Source organism: Heptranchias perlo, chromosome 37, assembly GCF_035084215.1.
Source record: "Heptranchias perlo isolate sHepPer1 chromosome 37, sHepPer1.hap1, whole genome shotgun sequence".
NCBI classification, from domain to species: domain Eukaryota; kingdom Metazoa; phylum Chordata; class Chondrichthyes; order Hexanchiformes; family Hexanchidae; genus Heptranchias; species Heptranchias perlo.
The window spans coordinates 10,884,642-10,902,914 of record NC_090361.1 but is presented as its reverse complement, the minus strand read 5'-3'; the positions used below and the strand labels follow the sequence as shown (position 1 = coordinate 10,902,914).

Genomic DNA, 18,273 nt, shown 5'->3' with positions numbered 1-18,273 from the left:
TCAGTTATAAATGCTTGTTAACATGTCCAACCAGGAGAACTCCCTTGCTCTTCTTTAATTAGTGCCATTTAAGCAGGCAAGCAGGCAGGACCTTGGTTTAATATCTCATCTGATGGCACCGCCTTCAACACTGCACTCGCATGTCAGCATAGATTATGTGCCAGAGCGGGGCTTGAACCCATGACCTGCTCACTCAGAGGCGAGTGTGTTACCCATGAGCCAAGCTGACATCTAATGTCCAGAGACCAACTAACAAGGTAATGTTCTGCCAGGGAACTCATCTCTTCTAGCATTTATACCGTACAGGATAAATATAATTTCAATGCAATAGATTTTATTTCTCAAGGAGATCAGATTTCAGATCCTGAAACTATTTCACTTGAAAATTCACCCGAAGAAAACGCTCAAAGCACAAGCATTCTAAACCAGCTCTCCAGATGGTGTAGGAAGTAATAGGAGCTAGCCATGCCAACAAAAAGGCCCCGGTTCAATCTCACCCAGAGCACTACAATTTTCCTATTATCCTCAGCAGCCAGAAGAGGGGAGGGAAGAGAGGGCTACAGCAACAGTAGCTCTTAACTTCAATGCAACCATTCCTGATGAAAAATATGTGTGTATGAATGTCCAGTGCAGAGAGGGTAGGGACAGGGAGTCCAGCCCTTCCCACGTTCGATTGGCCCGCCCACCCTCATTGTCTAGGCTCATAATGTCACTACAATGTCACTACAATGTCTCAGTGTTAGCCGTGGCTCAGTGGATAGCACTCTCGTCTCTGAGTCGGAAGGTTGTGGGTTCAAGCCCCACTCCCGAGACATGAGCACATAATCCAGGCTGACACTCCCAGTGCAGTACTGAGGGGGTGCTGCACTGTCGGAGGTGCCGTCTTTCGGATGTTAAACCAAGACCCACGTGCCCTCTCGGATGGATGTAAAGGATCCCACAGCACTATTCTGAAGACGAGCAGGGGAGTTCTCGCTGGTGTCCTGGCCAATATTTAACCAACAGAAAGAGATTATCTGGTCATTATCACATTGCTGTTTGTGGAACCTTGCTGTGTGCAAATTGGCTGCCGTGTTTCCTACAACAGTGAATACACTTCAGAAAAATTACTTCATTGGCTGTTGAAGGGGTTCCACCTGCAGAACCACACGCCAGCATGGAGCCCGGGGGGCAGAGAATATGGGAGGTGAGCAAAAAGAAGGAACCAGCAAAAAAAATTCAAAATCCTTACCATATTTTTATAAGTTAATTAGCACTTCTCTGCCTCCAGTTCCATTGGAACCAACCCACAAAGGAACACCATGCATCATTAAACCCGACATTTTTACGCCTTCGCCTAATTAACCTTTAACACTTACTGTAAATAGCACACACTATGAAAACCTGTGGGATATGATCTACATGCCACATGCCAAACTGACCATAACTTAGGTCACCTTATATATAAATCACGTCCAATGGGTCTTCACAACATTCTCCCCATTTCCACTGACAGATCTATCCGTATCTGGACCCGATTAACAGCTATACATCACTCTGCACAGATAGGGACAGAGCCTGTGATATTCCTGGTCTGTGTAGCCCAGTTCCGCACCGGAGTGCAGTGAAATTCTCTTAAATTTCAAGCAAGCTCTGAAGACCGCACAGGCCACTTTCTACAAACCTTACTTGAAATTTGGGTTGGATCACGTCGCACGAGAGGAGCTTTTGGCACATGACTCGCCTTATAGAGGGGGACCGCTGCTGACTGTCAGGACTGCTTTAATCGATGGGGGGGGGGAAAGGAGGTCTTAATTCCATGAGGACCAATTGTGAAGAAAAACATCTCCAAAGGTTGTAGATCTTTTGGTACGACTAAACCTGATCCTACTGTTACACAACACCAACACGCTCACACTTTCCAGCAAAAGTTATCTTTTATTGGGTGGCGACTCTGCTGCGATCAATTAAATGGGGGGGGGGGGGGGGGGGGGGCAAGAACCCATCGGAACCCCTTTTTAAAAGAGGACAACACTAACAAATGCTGGGTCAACCATGCCCCTCCTAGTGGCCATCTTAAGAATTGCACTAAGCAATCGCATTATATTTGGGATGACCTGATTTTTATCCCATGGTCCCGAGTCCCAATTTTAGCCGAACGGAATGACTATTTACTTTCTTCGGAAAACGGGAACGAAGCACTCAATCAAGATCTCCTGCGGTTTGGAGAAATATCCCCGCCTACCCACACCAATGCTGACCTCACTTCACCAAGTTAATCATTTCCCTCCAGCTACCCAACACCGTCATGCCCTGGGCTTCGAAGTTGAAGGAAATAAAGGCTGTGGCGGGGGCGGGGGTGAAGAGAGAAAAGTTAATGGCTGAGTAGTAATAATCAGAATTTATGAATCGCACCCAGTGATTCAGATAACATGTGAAATGTTTACTGTCAGCTGAACCCCAAAATTGGAGCATTTCCATTTTGATACTTACAGCAAAAAAAAAGGAAATCTGACCTGTTGCTCTGGTGTTTGTGGAAGGCAAGATTTTATCAGTGGCAGGTATCATGGCTGACAGGCAAATCTCAACGGGCGGGACCCTCCATCACAGTGATCATCGCTGCTGAAGAATTGAATCTGTGGCAACATCAATACAAGATTACAGGAATTAGTGTGCTATTTATACAGGATACAGAAATACCACTGTTCTAGAAACACATAATAGTTACAACACGAAATGTTGTGTTGTAGGCCATTTGGCCCAACCAGCCCTTGTCTGTGATTGCCTTCCATGCCAGCAAATACTTCTAATGACATTTACCCACCTTGTTCCCATATCCTTTCATCCCCTTTTCCTTCATCCCCCTCTCCAATCTATTCTTGAATGTTCACATAGTTTCTGCCTCAATCACTAAGAAGTGGATTCCACATCCTCGCAAATCTCTGGGTGAAGAAGATTCTCCTGCCCTCTGTTCTAAATCTTACATTTAATCTCGTATCTATGGCTCCTCATTCTTGACTCCTCAACTATTGGAAGCAGTCTGCTTCTAACTACCCTACCTCCATCCTTTCATAAATTTATCCACTTCTATCAAATTGCCCCGTAATGTAAAAGGACTCCATTTTTCAAGTCTTTCTTCATATTTAATTCTCTATACCAGGCAGCATCCTAGTGAATCCGTGCTGTACCCTCTCTCGAGCCTCAATATCCTTCCTATAATGAGGAGCCCAATAGTGCACACGGTACTCTGAGGTTTTTATATTATATATAGTCCTCCCTTTCTCTCCTCAGTCGTGCTGGGTATGGTTCATGGGCAGTGGGTGCTGTCCAGTATATCACAGCCAAACTCGATCCTACCGTTACCCAACACTGACTCACTCATACTTTCCACCAAAAGTTACTATGCAGTGTGCACTTCCCGTTTGTATCACAAGTGCTTCCTGTAACACCTTCCCCTTCGCACATTTGGGTGTGCCATATAATGCACCATGAGTAACATCACGGGTATATAGAGAGATATACCATCAGGTATATAGAGAGTGGGAGAGTTAGAAATGCACCGGTCACAATTCTGCTATCACACCAGCCACAGAAAATCCCTATTGATACAAAAGCGTGAATGTCTATAGCCTGCGGTTGCCCACTGTAATCAGACTTACGGTTGAGAAAGGCATGGATGTTAGGGAACTTGGGGAAATAAATAGTGATGTCTTGAGGAGTGTACATATTACAGAGAGGGAGGTGCTGGAAGTCTTAACGCGCATCAAGGTAGATAAATCTCCGGGACCTGATGAAATGTATCCCAGGACGTTATGGGAGGTTAGGGAGGAAATTGCGGGTCCCCTAGCAGAGATATTTGAATCATCCACCGCTACAGGTGAGGTGCCTGAAGATTGGAGGGTAGCAAATGTTGTGCCTTTGTTTAAGAAGGGCGGCAGGGAAAAGCCTGGGAACTACAGACCAGTGAGCCTGACATCTGTAGTGGGTAAGTTGTTAGAGGGTATTCTGAGGGACAGAATCTACAGGCATTTGGAGAGGCAGGGACGAATTAGGAACAGTCAGCATGGTTTTGTGAGAGGAAAATCATGTCTCACGAATTTGATTGAGTTTTTTGAAGGGGTAACCAAGAAGATAGATGAGGGCTGTGCAGTAGACGTGGTCTACATGGACTTCAGCAAAGCATTTGACAAGGTACCGCATGGTAGGTTGTTACATAAGGTTAAATCTCATGGGATCCAAGGTGAGGTAGCCAATTGGATACAAAATTGGCTTGACGACAGAAGACAGAGGGTGGTTGTCGAGGGTTGTTTTTCAAACTGGATGCCTGTGTCCAGCGGTGTGCCTCAGGGATCGGTGCTGGGTCCGCTGTTATTTGTTATTTATATTAATGATTTGGATGAGAATTTAGGAGGCATGGTTAGTAAGTTTGCAGATGACACCAAGATTGGTGGCATTGTGGACAGTGAAGAAGGTTATCTAGGATTGCAACGGGATCTTGATAAATTGGGCCAGTGGGCCGATGAATGGCAGATGGAGTTTAATTTAGATAAATGTGAGGTGATGCATTTTGGTAGATCGAATCGGGCCAGGACCTACTCCGTTAATGGTAGGGCGTTGGGGAGAGTTATAGAACAAAGAGATCTAGGAGTACAGATTCATAGCTCCTTGAAAGTGGAGTCACAGGTGGATAGGGTGGTGAAGAAGGCATTCAGCATGCTTGGTTTCATTGGTCAGAACATTGAATGCAGGAGTTGGGATGTCTTGTTGAAGTTGTACAGGGCATTGGTGAGGCCACACTTGGAGTACTGTGTACAGTTCTGGTCACCCTATTATAGAAAGGATATTATTAAACTAGAAAGAGTGCAGAAAAGATTTACTAGGATGCTACCGGGACTTGATGGTTTGACTTACAGGGAGAGGTTAGACAGACTGGGACTTTATTCCCTGGAGAGTAGGAGGTTAAGGGGTGATCTTATAGAAGTCTATAAAATAATGAGGGGCATAGATAAGGTCGATAGTCAAAATCTTTTCCCAAAGGTAGGGGAGTCTATAACGAGGGGGCACAGATTTAAGGTGAGAGGGGAGAGATACAAAAGGATCCAGAGGGGCAATTTTTTCACTCAAAGGGTGGTGAGTGTCTGGAACGAGCTGCCAGAGGCAGTAGTAGAGGCGGGTACAATTTTGTCTTTTAAAAAGCATTTGGACAGTTACATGGGGAAGATGGGTATCGAGGGATATGGGCCAAGTGCAGGCAATTGGGACTAGCTTAGTGGTATAAACTGGGCGACATGGACATGTTGGGCCGAAGGGCCTGTTTCCATGTTGTAACTTCTATGATTCTATGATTCTATGAAAGAGAATGAAAATCAGGAATTTCATCCTGGGTTCTGCCCTGTAGTCTGAAATTGGCAACAACTGACCAATCAGCAAACTCCCCTCACCAAAGAGCAATTAAACCCTGGTTGACCTCAACTGGTGTTTACTGAACAGCGACTAGACTCTTGTGGTCTTAAAAGGGGAACATATGCACCTTAGCAGAATACATTGTGCATTACATGATACAAGAATCCTGCCCTTATAGAACAGCACATCAATCACTTACCATGAGCAGTGCCAAGGGAAAAACACTATTATATGTAAAAAAATAACTCTAGCTTGAATCCATTATACATGAGACATCACAATTTACTACAGATGTAAAACAATTTTTTTTAAAAAGAAAAAGAAAGCCATCAGTGACCTGGCACCTGAAAATTACAATCACTTTCTAATTAGCAAGGTTCCCTGATCGAAAAATAAATAAACTGATAGTACTGCAGCTGTGTTTACTTAAAAACAATTAAGAGTTTTGGACAGAAATCTACCTTAGTAGATGAATAATGCATTTTGCATTACATGATGGAACAGCCCAGTCCTTATAGACAAGTGCATCATCCGACTTATCATGAGCAATGCCATGGGAGATCTGCCAGTACAACATACAGAAATATCACTGTTCCACACAATATACAGAAATATCATTGTTCTATATATTTTGTTTAATCCTCCCCTTCCCTCTCACCGGGGTAATGGTTCATGGGTGACAGGTGCAGTCCAGTATATCGTAGCCAAACCCAATCTTACCCGTACCCAACACTGACACGCTCGCACTTTCCAGCAGAGTGATTAAGAGTGGGAACATTGCCCAGTTGCCCCCTCCCTAGCCCAGGGCTGTTGAGACCAATTATTTTGCCCCAACCACCTGCCCAACTGAGATCCGATAACTCAATACAGACTTGGAATGAAAATAGCACTGTTCTATGTATATATAAACCATACTGTTCTTTTACATATAAAGAAACAATGCCGCACTCTCATATTCATATATTAAAAACCGTGCATGTCTAAAGTATAACAATAGCTACAGAATGACAACATTGCAAAAGACGAACAATTCCCTTATTGTCCAGGTGACTTCACCTGGACTTTTTTTAAAAAAGCACTTAACAGTATTCTGAATGACTTATTTTAACCACTGTGTGATTGATCACAGGCAAATATTAAATCGGTCGCAACTTCAGGGTTTTTTTTTGCAAGGAGGGGATGCGAACCAGACAATGCAATGATAGTCACCTATATACGTCACAGCCCCTCATTCGTTTCGCCTCGAGTCAGCGCTCGACTGCGAATCGCCCCTGCCCGATCACAACACAAGATCACAATAGACACCGTGCCCTTGGAAAGCACAATAACACCACCCAAGGGTTGGGTGGGGAGCCCTTTCCTTGTAGGACCACTTCGCAGCGGTCTGTGTGCCAAGCTTGCACAGTAAAGCAACTACAATAAGCAACACTGTCATTCCTCATTTCCCAATATTAATTTCTATGCACCTGAAAGTTAACCATACAGCCAAGAAATGAAAGTACAGCTCAGTGCTGTGTCACTGTGCAATGAAAAGCACTTCAATGTCAATATGCACTTTTGCATTCAAGACAATCAAATCCCACTTTTGTTTTGCAATGGGATGAACTACATACAGGGCTTTGGAGAAAGGTAGCTTTTTTTTTGCATCTGATGTCCCTCAGGCTGCACTCTGTCCTTGCTGGGTGCCTGTGCTCAGTGCCTGCTGATGAATGCTGCCTGCAACTGCAGACCCTGCTGCAACCTCAGTCCTTGGTCCATTGCAATCCCAGCCAAGTGGCATCCATTACTGCCTGGGAATCCCAGGCTCAACCCCAACGCGCTGGGCGGACATCCCGCCCACCGCCGCCTCTCATTGGTCCGTCGGGTGTCCATCAAGCCCGGGACCCGCCTCTCCGCCGCTCCGATTGGCCGGCGGCGCGTGAACGGACGGACTCCCGGGCGGCCGCCGACTGTGATTGGCCGGGCCGGCTGTCGGTCACGGGTCCGGCGCCGTGTTTCCGCTGAGTGCGGTGCGGCGGCTTTGCGTTGCGGCGAGGCGCGGTTGTAAACAAACAGCGGGTGCCACACATGGAGCGGGAGGGGGTGCAGGCCGGGGACTGGTGGCTGGGGCCCGCCCGGGTGATCGGGGCCCGGGAAGCCTCCAGTTGCCCCTCCCATGGCCGATCAGCGGGCGGGGCGGTAGAGAGAGGGGGAGGGTTACGAGCGGCTTATCACCCCCATCAGCACCATAGAGTTTGAGGCTAAACTCTTGCCTCCTTCTCAGTCCCCAAAGGCATCTAATTCTTCACGTGTGAGGTTAGGACAGTGAATGATGTCGGGCTGTTCGACCGTGGGGGGAGCACCGTATCCGAACCCCGCCCCTTCCCCCATTCATTGCATTGAAACAGAGCTTTTCAAGACCTCAGGGTGTCCCAAAGCGCTTTACAGCCAAATAAATACTTCTGAAGAGTCACTGTTGTAATGTGGGAACTGTAGCAGCCAATTTGCGCAGAGCAAGATCCCACAAATAGCAGTGTGATGTTGGTTGAGGGATAAATATTAGTCAGGACAAACATGGACGAGAGTGAGGGACACTTGGTGGCGATCGTCACCCAGAGCCCTGGCTAGAATTGCCCCCTTCCCCAGCCCAAGACTGCTGCGTCCACTGTTTGCAGCTCCACCCCGTTGGAGCTCAGGTTGATGATGTGTTCTGGTTTTATGCCGCTTTCTTTTCCACGCACCACAGATTGCAGTATAAAGGTCATGCAAATGATTATTTTGCCAAGTCATATGTGTGCTTTTTGCTGTTGTTCATGTTGCATTTATAACTTGTATTTTTATCGTGCCTTTAACCGTAGTAAAATGTCCCAAGGCGCTTCACAGGAACGTAATCAGACAAAATTTGACACCGAGCCAAAGAAGGAGACATTAGGACAGGTGACCAAAAGCTTGGTCAAAGAGGTGGGTTTTAAGGAGGTTTTTAAAGGAGGAGAGAGAGACGGAGAGGTTTAGGGAAAGTATTGCAGCGCTTAGGGCCTAGACAGCTGAAGGCACTGCCGCCAATGGCAGGGCGAAGTAAGTGGGGGATGGACACGAGTCCAGAATTGGAGGAACGCAGAGCTCTTGGAGAGTTGTAGAGCTGGAAGAGGTTACAGAGATTGAGAGGGGCAAGTCCATGAATGGATTTGAACACAAGGATGAGAATTTTAAAATTGAGGCATGTGGGAACCAATGTTGGTCAGCGAGCAACCCTCCTCTAGTTAACTGATCCCATCTCATGTCCTTTTCATCCCTGCATTTTATCCTCAGGACCATACAGCACAGCTGCCCTGAACCAGCATGTTAGATTGACCCATTGATGATTCTCCCTTTGATCTCTTCCCCAACCCTGCACACACCCCCACTCCAAGATTCCACAAACAGCAATGTGATAAAGACCAGATAATCTGTTTTTAGATATTGGCTAAGACACTGGGGAGAATTCCCCTGCTCTTCTTCAAAATATTGCTATGGGTTCTCTTACGGCCACCTGAGAGGGCAGACAGGGTCTTGGTTCAACATCTCATCTGAAAGACAGCACTTCCAACAGTGCGGCACTCACTCTACTGCACTAGAATGTCATCCTAGATTATGTCCTCAAGTCTCTGGACTGGGGCTCGAACCCTTGACCTGTCTAACCCACAGGCAAGAGTGCTACCACTGAGCCAAGGCTGTCACCCAAGTACTGCATACCTTTAAAGATGATAAATATATACCTCCTGCCTTTTTTTGGCCCTGCCGCTATTGTCCCTCCTGAATCGGTCCTCCTCATCCAATTCATGCAACAGCCAACTGTGAGAACAACCAATGGGATGCCCATCCTCCCAGCCTTGTTCAAGTGCGACCAAAACCGCAGCAGAAATTAGGAAGACTTTAGAAAAGCGTGGGTTTTGCAACCTGAAGGTTTCAGCAAAAGTGTAGAGTTGCTGCAGTGCATCCTGTGGTTGGTGCACACCGCAGCCACGGTACGCCAATGGTGGAGGGAGGGGATGTTTAAGCTAGTGGATGGAGTGTCGATCAAGCGGACTGCTTTGTCCTGGATAGTCCAACTGCATAGCAACTCTGTCTCGCTCTGCAAAGAGACAAATAACTGGTGCATCAGTTCACACTCTTGAGGATTGGCAACCCTAGCTAAGCCCCTCTGCCCATCTGCACTCAATGCCTTTATTTAATAGCAAGTCCCATGAGGTGCGAAACATAAACCAACTCAACACCAACACACATTTATACAGCACCTTTAATGTCGAAAAAATCTCCTACTTCACGGGCATAAGGAAAACAGATACCAAAGCCAACGAAGAGATTAGGAGAGGGTGACTAAAAGCTTGGTCAAAGAGGCGAGTTTCAAGGCGGGTCCTAAAGGAAGTGGAGAAGTGTAGGGAATTTGAGAGAGTGGGAGCTCGTTAGCTGAAAGCACAGTCACCAATGGTGGGGCAAAAGGAGGGGGAGATGATCAGAGTTGCTAAGCCCCCATTCAGCTGCAGTCTGCCCCTTCCACAATCTCGTACTGTGCATCCTCCTTTAAATAAGAAAAACTCTCTGGAGTGCCTCTCTCAGCTGATGTCGTTAAGTAATAATGATCTCGAGTGCTGTGGTGAAGCTTGTTGCTGAGGGGGCCTGGCCTGCTGCTCCTTGGGTTGTGGCAGATCTATAACGAGAAGAAAAGGGCACATGACAAGTACAGATGCAGCATTAGGCATGTTGTTAGTGGAAGGAGAATACAAAAAAAAACATTTTATGGTGCACCACACACATTACAGCTGCCAACACAAGGTTTGCGATTTCAATTGGACAAAATCAGAAGTGTGTCCCTCTCCTCTAACTTGAACATCACCATGATTGTTACAGCTTCCCAGCTACTGACTTCCTTTATTGTATCTTCAAATTGGGGACGGGCTTCACTTGCTGAGGTTGGGGTTGCCGACTGCGGTTGGACGTATTCCTGGAGGTTTCATCCTGCCTCCATCTGCCTCACCCAGTAAAACAGCTTTATTGTCCCATCTCCAATATGTTTGTTTAATGCCCCTATCATTTTTTTCTCCTGGGTTGCTGGCGGCAGTGTCCAGGAGATTAACCTTTGATTCCTGGGGAATCCAGGGCAATCCTAGAGGATTGGCAACCCTAGCTGAGCCCCTCAGCCCAGCTGCACTCAATGCCTTCTGTTTTACGCCAAATTTTTCCGTAAGGAGAAGGCAATTCTGCTTTGGACGAGCAGATGTTTTGTGCTGTGTCATTTTTAGGTGGTAGTACAGTTTTCGGCCCCTGAATGTAAAGAACGCTGCCAACACAATGTTAAAAGAATGTCTAAAATCTGACTGAGTACAATGCTTTCCTGGCTGGCCTCCCAACTTGTACTCTGCTGCCAAACTCGCACCAAGTCCCGTTCACCCATCACCCCTGCACTCTCTGGACCTACATTGGCCCTGGTCCAGTAATGCCTCGATTTCTCATCTTTGTTTTCAAATCCCTCCATGGCCTCGCCCCTCCCTATCTCTGTAATCTCCTCCAGCCCTACAATCCTCCGAGATCTCTGCACTCCTCCAATTCTGGCCTCTTGCGCATCCCTGATTTTCTTCACTCCATCATTGGCGGCCGTGCCTTCAGCTGCCTAGGCCCTAAGCTCTGGAATTCCCTCCCTAAACCTCTCCGCCTCTCTACCTCTCTCTCCTTCTTTAAGACGCTCCTTAAAACCTACCTCTTTGGTCACCTGTCCTAATATCTCCTTTGTGGCTCGGTGTCAAATTTTCTTTGATCATCGCTCCTGTGAAGCACCTTGGGACGTTAAAGGTGCTATATAAATGCAAGTTGATGTTGTTGTACGTGCGAATAGTTGTAGACTTTCCCAGCTGCATCCTTCAACATGATCCCTTTGTTGCCAGCTGTACGAGTTCTCAAACATCAGTTATTTCCCTCCATGCTGCAGTTGCAGCAGGATACTGGACCAATTCAGGTCAAGGTACTCCAGCAAACTTGTCTGATACTTGGAACTTTGATTGGCATTTAAAGGCTCTACATTACAACAGTGACTACATCTCAAAAATACTTCATTGGTTGTAAAGTGCTTTGGGACGTCCTGAGGACGTGAAGGGTGCTAAATAAATGCAAGTCTTTCTTTTTACTTTCACACTCCTTCTGCTACTATTTGCACACTCTGTACCTGCTACTGTCCTCACAATTACTCCGCTCACTTTCCCACACCTGTGTGAATGGGGTTAGTCCATTGGAATTCCATAAAATGGGAGTGAATGGGAAGGAGTTAGTCTATTGGAATTCTATACATCAGGAGTGAATGCAAAAGGGTTTGGTCCATTGGAATTCTATACATTGGGAGTGAACGGGAAAGGGTTTGGTCCATTGGAATTCTATACATTGCGAGCGAATGGGAAAGGGTTTGGTCCATTGGAATTCTATACATTGGGAGTGAATGGGAAAGGGTTTGGTCCATTGGAATTCTATACATTGGGAGTGAATGGGAATCTATGTTTGTATCAGAATTCTTTTTTAAGTGGAGTGAAATATAGTAATATAGAATTCGAGAAATTAACCTCCCCCTTATTACCTGTATATATTTGAATATTTCTCTTAATTTCTAGAAACAATAGTGACATTTGCATCAAATTCCTCTCTCTTGTTTATTTTAAGTGGGTCGCACCTCCATTAAAGACAAAGAAATTTGATACTATTTAAAATTTATTGTCGCTGGGTCAGAATTCTGGAATTCCCACCGTGGGAGCACCATCACCACAAGGACTGCAGTGGTTCAAGGAGAAGCAGGGACAGCTGGGATGGGCAATAAATGTGGCCTCTGCAGCATTGCCCACATCCCATGAAGAATTTTTTCAGAAAGTGTTGTGTTTATATGATAATATTGCATAGCGCAATGTCCAGGCTAAGATTATTAATATGTCTGTGGCACTCAGCTGAGGCCAAATTAGAGAAGCAACTCTCTTCTTAACTGTTTGAGTATTTAGCACTATTGTCTCCCAAGATGTAGGGAGAGGCGAATTAAGACAAATTATGGTCAACTAAAAATGAGGAAGGTGTGCACTGACTTTGATCTTGTCCTTACCCAGTTCCTACAGACATACACAGTTCCAAGAGAAGAGGTCAGGTATCTGCAATGGGAACAACAGCTGATTTTCCCCTCCCTAGCCCAGTGGCGCTAAGGCCCATTCTAACATCCCAAGTGAGTGAGACCATCTCTTCAACTGTGCCTTCAGTCTTCACTTTCAGATTGGTGTCCAGATCTTCCTCTCTCAATGTTAATATGTCCTGCGATGGGTATGTGAAGAATGAACTGACAGGTTGCCCTTGCTTCGGTTGCGTGGGGGGAAATGCCTGGAAGTCGAGGTGACGATAGAAGAGTGAGCGAGGGTACCATGGAGGCAGAGATGGGAAGGGAAGGCGTACCGGATGGTGGGTTCGAGTTGGAGGTGAAGCAAATGATGGAAGATGATCTGGCCGAATCTAGGGGAATGGAAGGTGAGGAGAAGAGGGACCTTGTTATTGTGCAAGAAAGAGGAGGTGAGAGTGGAGGCATGGGAAGTGGAGCAGCCACAGTCAAGAGTCTTGTTGACCACAATTAAAGGAAAAAACTTGGCGGGAGGAGTAGAAAGGAGAAAGAAGGACATTTGCTCTGATACAAAAAGTGAAGTCATCAAAAAAAGACTTGCATTTTTCTAACACTTTAGAGTGAATTATTCAAAATGTCGTGACTATTACAGCAAATAAAAGAAACAAAGACTTGCATTTATACAGCACCTTTCACGACCTCAGGACGTCCCAACGTGCTTTACAGCCAATGAAGTACGTCGTCACTGTTGTAATGTAGGAAACGCAACAGCCAATTTGTGCACAGCAAGGTCCCACAAACAGCAATGTGATAATGACCAGATCATCTGTTTGTGAAGTTGGTTGAGGGATAAATATTATTCAAGTCACTGGGGAGAACTCCCCCTGCTCTTCTTTGAAATAGTGCCATGGGATCTTTTACATCCATCTGAGAGGGCAGACAAGTCCTTGGTTTAACAGTTCATCTGAAAGATGACACCTCCAGCAGTTGCAGCACTCCCTCAGTACTGTACTGAAGTGTCTGTCTAGATTTTTGTGCTCGAGTTTCTGGAATGGGACTATGAGCCCACATCCTTCTGGCTCGGAGGCAAGAGTGCTACCAACCAAGCCACAGAGACAGGGAAATTAAGAGAAAGGGATGAAAGCTTTGCATAAAGAAAGTCTGGGAATAAATGTGATCACATAGTTGTGGGAGTCTGTGGAAAGCTTACTGCCAGATGTGGTGAGAGATGTCCAGGAAGTTCAACGCTGATGGAACCTTAATGCGCCCAGTTGCGCCACCTGCAAGTATATAATGGTACTGCAACTGTTTCCAGTCACATGGCTTAATAGCTGTAAATTTTCAAACCATGTTTAAACAACAGCTGAATTTAGATTGTAAAAATCAAAAGTTTTATGGAAACAAATTGAGATTCTACTTTTTATTTGTTTTTTTTTTCAATTTTTCTCCTCCCCTTCTCATGAAGGCGCTGAGTCTCACTGAGATACAAGCGGGTAATTTTATCCTTTCCTGCTCGGCGGGAAACTGACGGGATTGGATCGGTCGCCCATTTTACATCCCGCTCGATTTGACTTTTAATAGACTAGGCGGGGTGTAAAATGGATATAAAATTACCCTCGGGATTTCAGGTGGGCCACCCGCCTTCCAGTACTTGACCTGTGGCCATACTTCATGTGGCAGCTGAGAAAGGGAATGTTGGCAGACTGTGAGGGCCTTCATAGCTGAGCCTGATCCTGTCCATAGGCACACACATAGACACACACACACACATAGACATACACACGTATACACACACACACATAGACATAGACACACACACACATAGACACACACACACATAGACATACACACGTAGACACACACACACGTAGACATACACACGTAGACACACACACACACAAAGACGTACACACATAGACACACACACACAGATACACACACATAGACATACACAGAGTCACACCCGTAAACACGCACATAGACACACACGTAGACACACATAGACATACACACATAGACTCGCACACGTAGACACACACACATAGACGTAGACACACACAAAGACATACACACGTAGACACACACACATAGACTCGCACATACGTAGACACATACACACATAGACACACACACAGACACACATGTAGACACACACATGGAAATGCACACACATAGACACACACACACACGTAGGCACACGCACACGTAGACAAAGTGGCATTAGCAGAGCAGAACCATCTCACTTGGGTAACAAGGCACCAGCTGAATGGAGATCAAGGAGAGAGAATTAAATATATTATTTTTAAATTTCAAAATTTTTGTTGCTTGCACTTATCTTCTAGAAACTTCCACTTCAGATAATGTTTGATGTCTCACAATTTGTAACACAGATTAAATCTTATCTGGTCTGCCATATTCAAACTGGACCTATACAATACACTGTAGGGAGCTGAAAGGAGGCCCTATATCATAGAATCATAGAATGATACAGCACAGATGGAGGTAATTTGGCCCATCATGCCTGTGCCAGCTCTTTAAAAGAACTATCCAATTTGTCCCACTCCCCTGCTCTTTCCCCATAGCCCTGAATTTTTTTCCTTTTATATATATTAAGAAATGAAAGTGAAATATTAATAATTGATCTATAGAAACATAGAAAATAGGAGCAAGAGTAGGCCAATCAGCCCTTCGGGCCTGCTCCGCCATTCAAAATGATCATGGCTGATCGTCTAACTCAGTACCCTGTTCCCGCTTTTTCCCCATATCCCTTGATCCCTTTAGCATTAAGAAATATATCCATCTTCTTCTTGAATACATCTAATGACTTGGCCTCCAATGCCTTCTGTGGTAGAGAATTCTACAGGTTCACCACCCTCTGAGTGAAGAAATTTCTCCTCATCTCGGTTCTAAATGGCATACCCCGTATCCTGAGACTGTGACCCCTGGTTCTGGACTCCCCAGCCATCGGGAACACCCTCCTTGCATCCAGTCTATCTAGTCCTGTTAGAATTTTATATGTTTCGATGAGATCACCTCTCATTCTTCTAGTGAATATAGGCCTAGTCGACCCAATCTCTCCTCATAAATCAGTCCTGCCATCCGAGGAATCAGTCTGGTAAATCAGTCATAGTGATCTATGCTACTGATAAATCACCCATCGCATTGCTAATGGGAAGTGGGAGGGTATAGTGTTCTTTATGGAAGTGGTGTGATGTTCGTAAGTGAGAGGATGTGGTATTTGTGTTGATTATGAGATGTTTATGGGAGGTGGTGTGGGAGCAGTTCAGGAAACTGGGGAAGTCAGGTGCATTGTAGGGTGGTGAGCAGTTTCGGGAGAGTAGGGAGGAGTTGGAGGAGGAAAGCTTCTATAAATTGGGGGGAGGATATTTGAGGTGGAATACTGAGAGGTGAAGGGGTACAGATGTGTAGTGGATAGCTGAGGGATAGGGGGTGCTGTGGGTAGTGAGTATTATGGGGGATTGGGGTCGGCAGTAACCTAGGTGAACTACGAGGGGCAGGAAAACCTGACTCAACTAAACACCTTATTAAATTAATTCGCTGGATTCCATTCATTTAAAATCCCTCAACCATCATCACTAAAAAACAGATTATCTGGTCATTACCACATTGCTGTTTGTGGGACCTTGCTGTGTGCAATTTGGCTGCCATGTTTCTACACTACAATGGTGACTACACTTCAAAAGTACTTAATTGGCTGTAAAGCGCTTTGGGATGTCCTGAGGTTGTGACAGGCGCTATATAAATGCAAGTTCTTTTTTTCTTTTTAAACAGTGTTTCCCCCGATTTATCTTAAGCAACATCATGGGAGATCCAATAATAATACACAAAAATTTTGTCCAAACACCAAACAAAAGAAACCTTTTACTTAATGCCAGGTGCTTCTGAGCTGCAACCTCAGTTGCATTCATTTCCCTTGCTAAGCAAGAATTGAACTTTGATTGACCTGAAGTTATGTTTACTTAGCAATTTCCCCACTCAGATCGGAGTTAAAATCGTGGCTGTGGCCTGTTGACATTATCAGACCCAGACCTGCATGTTTAAAAAAGGACCCCGCTGGCTTCAGCCAGGAGCCTGTGCTGCCTGCTCAGAAGGGCGGGTTAAAATTGAAGACGGCAGGATCCAGGTGGGATATCGGCAACAACAACTTGCATTTATATAGCGCCTTTAACGTAGTAAAATGTCCCAAGGCGCTTCACAGTAGCGTAATGGACAAAAATTGACACCGAGCCAATGAAGGAGACATTAAAACAGGTGATCAAAAGCTTGGTCAAAGAGCTAGGTTTTAAGGAACATTTTAAGGAGGAGAAGGTTAGGGAGGGAATTCCAGTGCTTAGCGTCTAGACGACTGAGGGCACGGTCACCAATGTTGGGCGGACAAGAGGACAGAGTTGGAGGAACGCAGCGTTCTCGGAAGGTTGTAGGGCTAGAGGAGGTTACAGAGGTAGGGAGGGGCGAGGCCAGGGAGGGAATTAAACACGGGGATGAGAATTTTAACATTCTCAGCAGTCACCCAGTCGATTTTATCTCCCTATCTGTCCGGTTTCCGCTGGGGAGGTGGGATTAAAATCCACCCCCTTATTTGGCTGGCACAATCTCTCAAACTTCCCTCCAATTGCCTGTATTTTCTTTTCAGCTTTATCACTGGCCGCAGTAAGAAGTGTTGCGACCCTTAAATCTCTCCCCCTTTCTCTACAGCACCTGTACCTAGCCCATAATCCACTCACGTTTGGTTAAGCTCCTTCCAGTTCTGTGCTGAGTCTCTGAATAGAAGATACAAATGTGATAATCTTAGTGTGGCAATCTTAACACAATCATTCCAGTCAGCAGTTTTAAAAAAGTTTTTTGGGGGTTTGGTTTTCTGACAGCGTATAATAAAGACTTGTATTTATATAGCGCCTTCCACAACCTCAGGATGTCCCAAAGCACTTTACAACTAATGAAGTACTTTTGAAGTGTAGTCACTGTTGTAATGTAGGAAACGCGGCAGCTAAATTGCGCACAGCAAGTTCCCACAAACAGCAATGTGATGATGACCAGATAATCTAGTTTTAGTAATGTTGGTTGAGGGATAAATATTGGCTAGGACACGGGGGAGAACTCCCCTGCTCTTCATCAAAATAGTGCCATGGGATCTTTTACGTCCACCTGAGAGGGCAGACGGGGCTTCGGTTTAACGTCTCATCTGAAAGACGGTACCTCCGACAGTGCAGCGCTCCCTCAGTACTGCAATGGGCGTGAGAGCCTAGATTTTGTGCTCAAGTCTCTGGAGTGGGACTTGTACCCAAAAATCTTCTGACTAAGAGGCAAGAGTGCTACCCACTGAGCCACGGCCGACTCAGATGAGCTTTTGCTACGTGGTGCGCATTGGGCAGGTGGTGGAGCTGCTGGCACCAACGAGAGGCACAAACCATTTTGATGGTCGGGCCTCAATTGCCCATGTTCATTGACAGCGTGCTGATTTGGAGGGCAGGGTATCTGGCCCAGGCCTGGTGCCTATTTAAAGTGAGCTTGCACATAAGATGTCTCCTAATTTGTCACTTATTTCTCTCGCAAATTTCGAGCTTTGGCTGAGAGATGGTTGTTGCCAGGGCAGCACGATTTAGTGATGCTGGAAGTCCTGGTGGAGTAGGTGAGGGCCCAGAGACAGGTCCTGTACACTCTCAGATGGCAGATGGGTGCCCAGGCAGTTGGCCTAGAAGGAGATAGCTGAAAATGTTAATGCCAGAATCATCATCCCCAGGACATGGGTGCAGCGCCGGAAGAAGTTCAACAACCTTACT

The 18,273-nt window shown here is 45.7% G+C and overlaps 1 protein-coding gene across 1 annotated transcript in view; it reads left to right on the top strand.

Annotated features, from left to right (window-relative positions):
• Nucleotides 1-12,779: 12,779 nt before the first annotated feature.
• LOC137304241 (adhesion G protein-coupled receptor E2-like) overlaps nucleotides 12,780-18,273 on the top strand; it is a 39,737-nt gene continuing 34,243 nt past the window's right edge. The window contains 1 exon segment of the mRNA XM_067972796.1: nucleotides 12,780-12,882. Coding sequence (XP_067828897.1) covers nucleotides 12,780-12,882 — 103 coding nt within the window.